Source organism: Myotis brandtii, unplaced genomic scaffold (genome assembly GCF_000412655.1).
Source record: "Myotis brandtii unplaced genomic scaffold, ASM41265v1 scaffold43, whole genome shotgun sequence".
NCBI lineage: Eukaryota > Metazoa > Chordata > Mammalia > Chiroptera > Vespertilionidae > Myotis > Myotis brandtii.
The window spans coordinates 3,802,218-3,816,066 of record NW_005366455.1 but is presented as its reverse complement, the minus strand read 5'-3'; the positions used below and the strand labels follow the sequence as shown (position 1 = coordinate 3,816,066).

General features: G+C 40.6%; 1 protein-coding gene across 1 annotated transcript in view; it reads left to right on the top strand.

The window, feature by feature from the left end:
* Positions 1–13,849, top strand: part of PARD3B (par-3 family cell polarity regulator beta) — an 868,889-nt gene that overhangs the window by 415,943 nt on the left and 439,097 nt on the right. The window contains exon 5 of the mRNA XM_014546096.1: positions 8,555–8,643. Within this exon, the coding sequence (XP_014401582.1) occupies positions 8,555–8,643 (89 nt within the window). The remainder of the gene's footprint in view (positions 1–8,554; positions 8,644–13,849) is intronic.

Sequence of the window (13,849 nt, the reverse complement as noted above, 5' to 3'; positions counted from 1 at the left end):
ATCCTATATAATAAAAGCCTAATATACAAATCAACCAAACAGCAAAACAACTGGTGGAACAACCAGTCGCTATAATGCACACTGACCACCAGGGGCCAGACGCTCAATGCAGGAGCTGCCCCCAGCCTGCAGGCCCCAGGCCAGCCAAGGTGGGTGCCAGCGGTGGCCCCCCCTGATTGCCCTGCCAGATGCCCTGTGGAGGGAGATGATCAGCAGCAGTGGCAAGGGGTGGGGCCGGCCGGTGAATGGGCGGTGGCAGGAGGCAGGGCCAGCTAGTGAGCAGGCTGGCACTGCCCCCCGATCACCCTGCCAGTCGCCTCCAAGGTGGGTGCCAGTGGGGGCCCCCAGATCGCCCTGCAGGTTGCCCCACAGATCAGCCCATTGCGGGCCAGACCTAGGGACCCTACCCATGCATGAATTTAATGCACTGGGCCTCTAGTTTGTAATATTGTTTTATAGCTGTGGTCAACTAGGAGAAAGCAATGAGAATTTGGGTAGTTTCCATTCCTAGTTAAGTGCACATACCTCCGTTGCAGGTTCTATCCCTGGCCCTAATCAGGGTATGTGCAGGAAGCAACCAATCAATGTGTCTCTCTCTCTCTGTCTCTCTCCTTCCCTCTCACTCTGTCTAAATATTAATGGAAAAATATCCTCAGGTGAGGATTAACAACAACAAAATAGTTGTCATCTCTCCCTCACTCTAGTCCCATTTCTCAAAGAGAGTACTAATACTACTTTTAACTACTTCTGTTTTTATATCTTTCAGTGCTTTTTTTAAAACTTAAATAAAATATTTATGAATCATCTATCTATATAATAAAAACCCAGTGGTCATAAAGACCAGTCACCAGAAGGCTGTGTGTGCGGCGAGGCGCCCGCAGGTGGGTGGGGCTGCATGCGCAGTGAGGTGTGTACGGGTGGGCGGGGACTTGACTCGGGGTCCCACAGCGTGCTGGGACTTGGGGGAGTCCCCCGGCACCTGTGGGACTTGGGGGTCCCAGGTCTCACGCAATTTACCGCGGGTCTGGGTCTCACGCGAGTTTGCGTGCTGGGTCACTAGTCTATATTATAAAAGGCCAGTGGCTGTAACGCTGTAACGCTGTAACAACCAAACGATCGGTCACCAGGAGGTGCATTGATGGGTCTCACAGCGTGGCAGGTCTCAGTCTCGCCGGCACGGTGGATCTAGGGCTGTGGTTCTCAACCTTCTGGCCCTTTAAATACAGTTCCTCGTGTTGTGACCCAACCATAAAATTATTTTCGTTGCTACTTCATAACTGTAATGTTGCTACTGTTATGAATCGTAATGTAAATACCTGATATGCAGGATGGTCTTAGGCGACCCCTGTGAAAGGGTCGTTCGACCGCCAAAGGGGTCACGACCCACAGGTTGAGAACCACTGCTCTAGTTCTTCAGAATCAGATATATTTTCCCTTTATTTCCAAATTTAAAAGTCATGGTTTTACAGATATTTCAAAGTTATTTAAGTAAGTTATGAGAAAAAATTTTTTGATTTTAGATATTTGTTGTTTTATGACTCTTTATTTTACCATGTAATTAATTTATTGAGGGGAAATGCTAAGCGCTCTTAAATTATTGCTTGTCAAACATTTTGTAATGTTGGGAAAAGTGACTTTATGAACTCTGTACAGAAATAAACTGCCTTGGCCTATAGTTCTTGAAGCACTGCATTGCCACAGCATTGTTGACGTAAATTTGGAATTGGCTTTGTGTCCTTCTAGGATGCCCTAAACATTTGTCTGCCTGCCTCATCTCTGAAAAATATCAAAAACTTCTGTTACTGCAATATAAAGAAATGATTTGGGCAAGTATAAGCACTGCCTGTTAGTAGAGGACAACCTATAGTTATTGCCCTTTTTGATAGCTGTGGCAAAACGAAGAGTTTTGATGTTACTTAACTGTTGCTCTGGCCTGGTGGCTCAGCTGCTTGAGCATCGTCCCATGCACCAAAAGGTTTTGTGTTTGATCCCTGATTGGGGCACATATGGGAGGCAATCAGTCAATGCTTCTCTCACATCAATGTTTCTCTCTCTTCCTTTCTCCCACCCTCCCCCTCTCTTTAAAAAATCAATAAAAACATATCCTCTGGTGAGGATTACGTTTAAAAAATAAATTAAATTAATTAATTAAATAGTTCAACTCATCTTAGACATATAAATCTCTGTGTGGGTTCTTTTTTAAGTCTGTAGTCATTGACATGATTGCTCTAAAACTGTAGTTAGTTCAGAATTGCCCTTGAGCAGATTATTACATTGCAATTGGCCCAATATTGCTTTCAAATTCTAATTGACATTTCCATATAATTGGAGCATTAAGTATGTTGTTGACATAAATAGAATCTTTACTTACCATCTAACTAGAACTAGAAAAAAGTCTTTTAACCTTGCAGAATGTTGATTTGAACTAGAAAGTATGTTCTTTTCTTAACATTGGCAAGGGATCAACATGAAAGTTCTATGTGGATTACGGAGCAAAAAGGCAAAACTAGATAGTTAAAACTTTAGAGCAAATCTCCCAACATTTCTTTGCCATTGCAAGGATATACACCTATGTACACAAAGCCAAAAATAATATTTATTTCATCTAACTGCCACTATGAGCTATTCATGGTATTGTTAAGATGGTAAAACTCTCTAAATCCATCTATAGATACAGTGCTCTCCTTATAAAAAACCCAGCTGGCTTTTTTACAGAAATTGATGTCCCGATTCTAAAATACATTTGGAAATGCAAGGGACCCAGAATAGCCAAAACAAACTTGAAAAAGAACAAATTTGGAGAACTTAAACTTCCTGGTTTCAAAACTTTGTTCACAACTACAATGATCAAGACTGTATAGTACAAAAGAGAATTTAGAGTCCAGAAATAAACCCTTATTTTTTTGGTCAGTTGAATTTTTATAAAAGTGTCAATACAATTCAGTTGGGGGAAAAATAGTCTTTTCAACAAATGGAGCAGGCACGACAAGATATTCATATGACAATTATAAAGTTGGATCCCTACTGCATACCATGTATAGCAGTTAACTCAAAATGGTAATTAAACTGAAACTAACAGCTAAAACCATAAAATTCTTAGAAGAAAATATAGGAGTAAATCTTTGTGACTTTATATTAGACATTATTTCTTAGATACAACACCAAAAACACAAGGAACAACAGAAAAAATAGGAAGTTGGATTTCATTAAAATTCAAAACTTGTACTTCAAGAAAGTGAAAAGACAGCCCACAGAATGGGAGAAAGATCTGCAATTTATATGTAGTATAAGGAATTTGTATAAGAGTATTAAAGAACTCTTTTTTTTAAAATATATTTTATTGATTTTTTACAGAGAGGAAGGAAGAGGGATAGAGAGCCAGAAACATCAATGAGAGAGAAACATTGATCAGCTGCCTCCTGCACACTCCCTACTGGGGATGTGCCCACAACTAAGGTACATGCCCTTGACCGGAATGGAACCTGGGACCCTTCAGTCCGCAGGCCGACGCTCTATCCACTGAGCCAAACCGGTTCTGGCGAGTATTAAAGAACTCTTACAACTCAATAATAAAAATTCATGTAATTAGACATTGCTCTAAAAAACATATATAAATGTTCAATAATCACATGAAAGGATATTCAGCATCATTAGTCATTAGAAAAATGCAAATCAAAAATCACTTCACATGAAAAAGGATGGCTAAATTTTTTTTTTTTAAAAAGGAAAATAAGCATTGGCAAGGACACAGAGAAATTGAAATCTTCATTCATTGCTAATGGGAATGTAAAATTGTACAGGTACTTTAGAAATAGTATAGCAGCTTCTCAAAATGTTAAACACAGAGTTATTATATGACCCAACAGTTTCATTCCCAAGAGAATTGAAAACATATGTCTACACAATAAATCCTTTTTCTTAGCATTATTTCATAACTGACTATTATTTCAAATGTTCACAACAACATTGTTCATAATCAGAAAAGTGCAAACAAATGCCATCAAGTTGAATGGGTAAAAAAAAATGTGGTATGTCTACACAATGAAATATTATTTGGCCATAAAATTGAAGGAAATACTGATACATGCTTCAACATGGAAGAGTCTGGAGAACATTACACTACGTGATAGAAGCCACTTACCTCATGATTCTGTTTATGTGAAATGTTCTTAATAGGCAAATCCTTAGAGACAAAAAGCAGATTGATTGCCAGGGGCTGGGAGGGGGGAGTGGCAAGAGTGCAGGGAGCATGGGGAATGAGGGCTAAGAGGTATGGGGTTTCTTTTAGGGGCTTTGAAATTGTTCTAAAATGAGTGCTGATGGTTGCAAAGCTCTGTGAAAAAGCTAAAATTACTGTATTGTACTTTTTAAAAGGAAGAATTTAGCCCAGCCGGCATGGCTCAGTGGTTGAGCATAAACCTATGAACCAGGAGGTCCTGGTTCGATTCCTGGGCAGGGCACATACCCTGGTTTTGGGCTTGCTCCCTAGTGGGGGCGTGCAGGAGGCAGTTGATCAATGATTATCATCATTGATTTTTCTATCTCTCTCTCCCTCTCCCTTCCTCTCTGAAATCAATGAAAAAATATATATATATATATATTTTAAAAAGGAAGACTTTAATATTATGTGGATTACATCCTAACTAGAGGCCTGATACATGAAATTCGTGTAGGGGGCTCAGCTCTCACAGCCCTGGCCAGCCCTCACAACCCCAGCTTCGTCCAGAATGTTGTCCAGATGGTTGTTCTGCTGTTTTGTCTAATTAGCATATTAGCTCTTTATTATTATACTATATAAAGGATGTCAGTAGGAAAACTGGGCTTGACCTTTAAGGATTTCTAACGTGGAGGTGCCATATTTTTTTAAGCCACTGCCTTTCCCTCATCAATTTCAGAAATGGCTAGAGCCTTGCGGGGTCCAGGTCCACGCAGCTCCCTGGATCAGCAAGTGGCGGCTGTTGTGGCTACTGTGCAGATATCCAGCTTGGACACAAACCTGCAGCTGTCGAGCCTCGATGCCCTCTCTCAGGCTGTGGAGGAGGTCACCGAGCGGGACCACCCTCTGGTCCGTCCTGACAGATCCCTGAGGTTGGAATGGTGGAGAGGGAAGCGGTTTGGTTTAAGCTGGTGGGGTGAGGGGAGGGGAGTAGTCGGGTGGGAAGGATCTGTGAGATTAAGAATTAGGCGGAGGGTGAAAGGAGGGTCAGTCTGAGGAGCAGCAGCGCAGGAGGATGGAATATCACTGAGGCTAATATTGTCAGAGCATTTATTTTTGGGGCTTTAACGTCTTGCTTGCATTCTCTCATTAAGTCCTCCTATCATCTGAGGAAGATTCACTCCTATTCTCATCCCATTGTATGGGTGAGGAGACTGAGGCTTAGGGAGTTTAACCAACTTGCCCAGAGTTTGACAGAAAGCAGAGCTCGGATTCAAACCTAGGAACTTTTGGCTCCAGAACTTGAGTTTTTTTCTTTTCTTTTCCCTTCTTTTTTCCTACCTCCCTACTTTCTATTTTGAAATGGGTTTTTAATACCCCTTAATTATGTAAATAATATACAAATACATTCTCATTTTAAAAGATCTGAAGACCATAAAAGAACATAGAATGAAAAGCTACTTTCTTTTCACCACTGTCATTCGGATGTGTAACCTTCTGACCTTCTCTAGTTTTACATTTGTTGGTGTGTTTGGATCTAGAACATTTCCCGAGTTTGTGTCTTAATATATGTAATCACGCTACGTGTTTCTGCAGCTTTTCTCCCACACTCAGTATGTCTAACAGGGCTCTCCATGTCAGTGCGCATAGAGCTGCCTCAATATTTTCACTCTGCATAGGACTCTGCAGTACGATTATGTCCAAGTTCAAATACAGTGTTCTAATGGATCAGTTTCCCTCACGTCTGCCAACACTGGATATTAGCATATTTTAAGAATCTGTCTGATTGGCAAAATTTAAAATGATTGGTATCTCCTTGTTTTAATTTCTTAGTTCTAGTGAAGTTAGGTATATTTGCACTCGCTCCAGCTCTGTGGCTGCCAGCCGCCATCTTGGTTGGGTTAATTTGCATATAGTCGCTCTGATTGGCCGGTGGGCATGGCTTAGGGCGTAGCGAAGGTATGGTCAGTTAGCATCTTTGTCTTTTATTAGTGTAGATAGGATAAAGCTTTTATAAGAAAAAAAGAGTGGGTCTTAAAGCCCAGTAGTCAAGCTTTTGGAGCATTGCTCCTGAGGCCCTGCTGACACCTTGCCTGTCACCTCTGAGAGGACCCAGCCCAAAACTGCCCAGACAGGTGGATTCTATGTCTTTGTCTCTCAGAACATGAGAGATAATGTTTATTTTTTTAATCCATTAAATTTGGGGATAAGTTCTTAAACAGCATTTCAAAACGAACACTCTCGCCCTCAGCTCATTTATCCATTAACATTTCGTCAATGAAAACTGTTATGTGCTTAATATGTAGAGGACTAGATGAAGGCTCACTCCTCATAGAGCTCCCTCTTGTGAGAAAGAGGCAGATAAGAAAGTTAATGACTTTGACATAGATGCTGTCACCAGATGTTTTGCCATGTGTGATAGTCAGAAATGCAAATATCTTGTTAAACTGCCTTCTGAAGTATTTTTGTAACCTGCCCAACCCTATCTCTTTTCTATGTAAGCATATATCTCATCCTTCTTATTTATATGCATGTTTGAAAGCTTTCAAAGACATTTATCTTTGAGATTAGAAAGAATTAGAAAGGGTTCTTTCTTTAGTCTTATGGATTTTTCTTCCCTTCCTTTATCTCTGTGAGGAGAAGAAAACAAATATTTTTTAAAAATCTATGTACACCAAGTCCTTCACAAAACTGCCAGTCCCTAAATGAAATGTTGCTACTCAGTCTAAAAGTGCAATACATTTGTGTTTTCTTTTGTTTTTTGTTTGTTTGTTTGTTATTACTCGATGCACTATGACAAAATGCTTCAGTTGTAGCTGTGTCTTCTTTTCTTCAAGATATTAACCTAATTCTGTTGTGGCCAACCTTAACTATTCTTTGTTGTTTTTGAAATGGTGCATTCCGATCCAGGAGTGCTTTGTTCACAAGAGAGATTGCTGATAGTGGGTCATCTCCACGTGGTTTGTTGTTTCATTGAAGTCTGAGTCCATGACTAAAGCTATTTATTTGTGACCCTGCTTCTGAAGAGTGGTGTATCTGCAGAATTACTCTATTAGAGTCCTAATGGAGAACTAATCCTATCTAATAAAGAGGGAATATGCTAATTGACCCTCACACTGTTGCAAAGTTGGCAGCATCCACAGCCAATAAGGAGGGAATATGCTAATTGACTGCCCCACCCTCAAAGATGGTGGCGCCCACAGCCAATAAGAAGGAAATATGCTAATTGACTGCCTCGCCCACAAAGATGGCAGTACCCACAGCCACAAGATGGCAGCACCCAGTCCCCTCAGCCCTGCCAGGTTAGCAGGTGCGCGGCAAGGCCGGACCCATCCCCAGGCAGGCCGGGCCCCTCCGCACGCCTGCCTCCAGAGTACCCCAGTCCCCTCAGCCCCCCAGCCACCCAGGGCCGGCCCAAGGTACAGGCAACCTCGGATGGTGGCTACCCAGCCGACACCCAAGGCACAGGCAAGCCTCAGATGGTGGCTGCCCAGCCACCCATGGCCGGCCGAGGCTTGCGCTACCAGCAGTGGCAGCAGCAAAGGTGTGATGGGGCATCTCCTTCCCCTGATCGCCGGGTCGCCTCCTGCCCCTGAGGGCTTCTAGACTGTGAGAGGGGGCAGGCTGAGCTGAGAGGACTCCTCCCCTCCAATGCATGAATTTTCATGCACTGGGCCTCTAGTGTCTTACATAAGTGGGGATCTATATCAGGTGTGTTTTCCAGAATCTATCCTCTCTTCTATGTGACATCAATTCACCTTTGCCACTGTCCTAGGGTAAAGGGCCTCTCTGACACTCTTACCTCTCAGTAGCAGAGTGTTTACCATTTTAGAAATTAAATGATTCCTTTTGGTTTCTGTGATGATCATCATTAGAATCAAAGTCTCATAACAAAGGAAGAACTCCAGATTTTTTTTTTGCAATATTCCTATTATACTTTTGACAGAAGTGACCTTGCCAGGCAACATTTTTCCCCCATGATTTTTGCTTTCTTTATATTTTAGTGTCACTGGGGAGGGGGGTGCAAGCAAGTACAGTACATTAAAGCTAATACATCACCACCTGTCAATGACTCCTTCCCCTTGGTACCCCTTTACCTTGTTGATTGAAAACATTCAGTCCCCAAAGCTTGTAGTTGAGTAGGAGGAAGCTAAATGATGTATTCCTAAGCTCTTAACATATTGCCTTGTGTAAATGGCCCATTTGAGTATTTCAGAAATCAAATGGGAGAGAAAAGAACATTGAATGCCCTGAAAAGATTAACACCTGTTTCCAGTCTTCAGAAAAACTGGAGCATGCTGTATATAACCATTTACTCTCTCATGTCGAGACATTTTATTCAAATTTTCAATTCTATATGCAAAGCATCCACATGTTTATGGGTTTGCTTCTCTACAGGATTCCACACAAAACTTAGAAGATGGAGAAGTTATGAATGGTGTGCAGACAGAACTACTGACATCACCGAAAATTAAGGATGCACTGAGGTATTCTCTTCATGTGAATGGAATATTTTCTTTCAATTAGATGTTTGTCCCTTTAATAGTTTATAGATGTTTTATTTTTTTTTAGGAAAGATAAAGATGATTAGAATAGTGGAATGAAACCTATCACTATTCTAAAATTACTCTGTTCTTTCATTTTCTCTATATGATATTAGAACTTCTGGACAAACATATACAAATGAACCTCCATCCTCCCAACTCTGCTGCAACCTGGATTTCATAATAGCATTTGCTTTCTCTTGGAACAGCAGTTTAAAGTATACCTTTCAGAGTTCAATTTGGTTGAGTGTTTTACTTTGATGTTAACTCTTTGAGTATTGCTTTGCATTGTATTTTAACTATTTTGCAATATTTTATTCAATGTATATAAAATGAAACCAGCCAATCAACCAAGATTTTTCATAGTTTTAATGTAACACTATATGAAGCCAGTTGCTCTCGTGTTTACCAGTACTTCTTTTCTCGGCACTAATTTCCAGTTCTGCCCTAGCTACTACCTGGGTTCAATTCCCAGCCCCGCTGCTTACTGGTCCTAATTGCTTAGGCAAGTCACTCATCTGTCATTGCCTTCATTTCTGGTCTGTAAAATAAATAATAATAAATCCATCACAGGATTGGTTTGAAGACTAAATGAATTAATATATGTAAAGCACTTTAAACAGTGCGTAGGTCAGAGTCAGTCCTGTGACTATTTGCTACTGTTGCTACCACTATAATGTAATTATCATTGGCTATATTACTATTATCATTACTACCATCATGATTAGTATCATTTTTTAAGTTGCTTTAAATTTTGCATAAGGAAAGGAATTCCATATTTAATAGATGCTTGGCTTTAGCACTAGAAGGTGATGCTTCTGAAGTTGATGGTCACTCATTCATTTAGCCAACAGATTCCTTTAATTCCATCCAGTTACTAATGAGTGCCAAGCATTTTACATGGCATTGGCTTTTAAAATATATGTGACCATCCTTTATTATTCTGCCTCACTGTGGATTTTCCTCAAGCTTATAATTGATAGCCATGTGAAATTGTTACTCTTTATATAGGTTGTTTCTTTGACTAATGAGCTGCACAATAATAAAAATTTGGTACCGAAAATCTCCAGGGCCATGTCTTTTTAGAAGCTTGATAAGATTGTTTTTGGAGGTAGGCATAATGAGTGTAATACTCTTAATTCTGTTTGACTTTAATTTCACTTTTTGTAATGTTTGCTTTTTGAAGTTTGCTAACATCTTGGCTAAATGTTATGTGGATAGCTGTCATAGAGCAAACAAATTGTGCGGTTTAGGGCTGCAGGAATAAATTAGCTAAGCTTTCGCTAGGTATGAGGAATTGAGACAAATGGAGTTTAGGAATTTTAAAAAAGAATATTCTTTAACTAAAAATATATCAATACAAGCTTTCACATGAGTTATATCATTACCTCTAGTAGGCTAAGGAATTACCAAGTTTAGAACAATTAACTTCTAGAGACCCAATCTGCGTCCATGACTCCTTTCCCCAAATCTTTTGACTTCAGTGTTACCTGTTTTGTGCACCTTCTCAGGTGCGAAGGATCTTAACAACATGGAATGTATAGCTAGCAGGGGAAACTTGGAGGTAGCAGTTCTAGGAAAAGACACTGGTTTTAGCTGGTATGGAATGATGAAGAAACAGCTGAAGAGAAATTATGAAGCCATTTAAAGCTGAGTTATTTGGTCAGCATTCTCCAGTACAGGTCTTGGAACCAAACAGCATATTTGTTAACTGGATGACTGAATGGATAAAATGCACTGATCCATAAATCATAAACATAACTATTAGCTGCTTTCCCATTATTAACACAAACATCTTTATTTACAGAAAAAAAATGACACTTAGAGGGTAGTCTATTTGTAGACCACCCTCTAAGTGTCATCTATCTCTGATGAAGCACCATTCAATTTATTTTGATCTTAAGAAGACAATGAAGCAAGAGGTGTCTAGTGGGTGAATTTTCTTATATGTAAATTTACACCTTAGCTTCTCTTTAAAGGGCAAGTGGTGGATGCCAGAGACCTTCACCTCATTCCTAATTTCTATCTTGTTCCTGACCTGACCTTATTTCTTGACACTCCCCCACACTTGCCTCCTTCAGACTTGCCTCTTTTTCCAGGCTTAAAACTGCCCTCGCCTTTTATCCCCTCTTCTCCTTTGCCTCTAATATCCATTCATTTAGCAAATTATTGGTAGAGCCCATCTGAGAATATCTTGAGCCTTTCCCCATGTTCTTGTGCTATTTTCCTATAATCAGTGCTCAAGCATTATTACCTGTCAGATAGATTCTTGCAAAATTTACTAATTCCTTTCTCCAGTACCAATCTCTCCCATGTCTTTCCATTATCTAATTGATCACACATATCACCACCACTTATATATAACTAACCACAGCATTTATCACAGTGCCCCTTCATTCTAAAACCTTTAGCAACTCCGTTTCTACAACATTAAGTGTGAATTTTTCAGCGTCGAATTTGACATGTCATTCTGAGATTTGATCTCAAACTAATGGTTCAACCTTATCTCCTACCCACCACAACCAGTCAGTTGATCTATCTTTCTCTTACCTTCTCTCCTTCTGTTTCCCTCACTCTTTCTATCTTACCTTCCTTCGTCCCCTCTGACCCCCAATTTGTGTGCCCACAACATACTGCTTCACAATCTCAGTGCAGAATTGTGTGCATGCCCTGTCTACCCCCTTGCTAACTCTTTGGATTGAAGATATATTTGCCCTTCTCAGTTCCATCTCAAATGCAACCTCCTCTCAGAAGATTTTCCCAGTCCCAGTTTTCCTTTCTGATCCTGTATCCTCTTCCTCTGAATCTCATGAGAAAGTGCCCCCGATTTGAAAAACGTCATAGTGGTTTAAAACCACTGATCTGGAATGCAGTAAGTTCCAGTTTGAGTCCTGACTACCTTGTATGACTGGCATGATGTTGAACAAGTGATTTAGCCTCTCTAAGGATCAGTTTACTTAGCTGTAACATGGAAGTGACGTAAGCAGTTATGCATTTGATATGAGTACATGTTATAATACCAAGAATGCAACTAGCACAGGCATCCCAAGTTAGAGCTTGCTTTCACTGAGAACATACTACTGTTACTACTACTTCTGTTTTATTGCTTCGTATTCTTCTTTTCATTACCTTTCTTAACCTGCCTCCTAGATTATGAATTCCTCAGGCTCTTTGTTTTTTCCTTGCAGAACTTCCCCATTGGGACTACTCACTATTTGGTGAATTAAGTGAACTCCACTACCATCAACAGCAAATTCTTTGTTAGATGTTTACTCAGTATATTTGCATTAATAGAACATTTACATCAGGTGGGCTTCAGTCTCAGATGCAAGCTGTTCTGGGATGTCCATCTCTGGAGTCCATCACTCACTCCCTTGTATATGATAGACTGGGCATCAGTCCCTAAAGGCCACCAACCACTGCCTTCTATCCACCTATTACAGCCTCTGTCTTCTCTCTCACTGTCAGCAGTCTAATAGTGAAGAAAGGTTCCTCAGCCCTAAAGTATTTAAAGATTTATTTAAAAAGTCTTACAAAGGAACTAAGTTGAGAAAAATTGTAAAGCCTGAAATAGGTTATTCCTTTTTAATCCATAAGCTTACTTGTTCCCTCAGAATGTTCTAATAATCATACTAATAGCTGATAGTTACTGGTCCCCTTGTATATACCAGATACTGATATAGGATGTATATGTTAGCTTCTCTATTTTTTTTCTTTAAAACCAACAACTCTACTAGAGATTTATCTTAATTTCCCATTATACAAATAAGGAAACATGCTTTTAGTCTTAGTTTTAATGATTTACTCAGACACTTGACTGAACATCACCACTAGGATCTACTTGCTGTCTAACTTCACAAGTGAATCATGATTTCCTTCTGAACCAAACTGTCTCCCCATCCCTCCCCCGAGTCCAGTCTCCTCCCTACTCTAAATGAGTGGCCTCACTGAGTTAAATCATTGTAATGTTAAAAATGCTGTCTATTTGCCTGGAGTGAAGAAATTAGACCTACAGACTCCTGCAGCTCCTGTTGTATCCTCTCCCTCAAGCTGTACTCCTCTCCTCATGGTGGAACCAAAGGCAACGCTTTCCATCTAGTTCTTGCAGAGCAGCCCATTTGTAACCACTGACTCTGCATCTCCTCCCATCATTTTGTTCTAACGTCTTACATAGGTAGCAGCTGGTTCCAGTGATTATTGAATCAGTTTTGTCACCTGGATCTTAGAATGTTTATCTTGTTAACACTTTTGGACTTAATGCTTTGTAACTACCTGCTTCTGTTTAAGTTTGTCATAGGAAGCTGTGTGGACTTAGCTATTTTGACTGTAGTGAAAGCTTCTGACTTTTACTTAACTGAAGTATTTTCATTTACCCCACAGTTCATTTTTTGTCTGTTTTCACAAGTAGCATCCAATCCTGTTTTCCTTCTACTGCTAGAATATCCCTTTCATCTTATTTTCTACATTTTCCACTCTTAGCCCTCCCCCCATCCTATCTAATAAAAGACAAAAAGGGTAATTAACCGTACCTCCGCTATGCTTCCCATTGGCTAGTTAGGGTGATATGCAAATTAACTACCAACAAAGAGGGCGGTTAACCGCCAACAAAGATGGCGGTTAATTTGCATACATAGGCACAATGATGGGAGGTGAAAGGGGAAGGACGGAAGAACAGTGATAGGAAACCCAGGGGGGTGCTGCCTCGCCTGCGGCCCCATGATCGCATGGCAATCAGAGGGAGAGAGAGCCTGCGTCCCGGTGGTCGCCATGGCGATCGGAGGGCGAGAGAGCCGCATCAGGATCGGAGAGCCGGGGCGCAGGTGAGGCGGCACCCTGGCACCCCAGCACCTGACATGCAAAGGTCGGGGATGAAATGATTTTCCCAAACACATCTGCAAATATCCTGGGGAAGGCATCACTGAAGAGTTCACAACAACTCTCTTACTTGGCAAGGAAGAAAACAGTTGGCAATGGAAACAATCCCTTACATCAAAGTTAAGGTCCCTCTGAGTAAAAAAGAATATTTCCAACGTAAAGGAGGGAGCAGGCAAAAATAATAGGTTCTCATGACTTCCACTGAAGTTTGAGCATATGACAGAGTCAAAACGAACATACAAATTAAAACAGACAGTGGACATTCAAATGACCC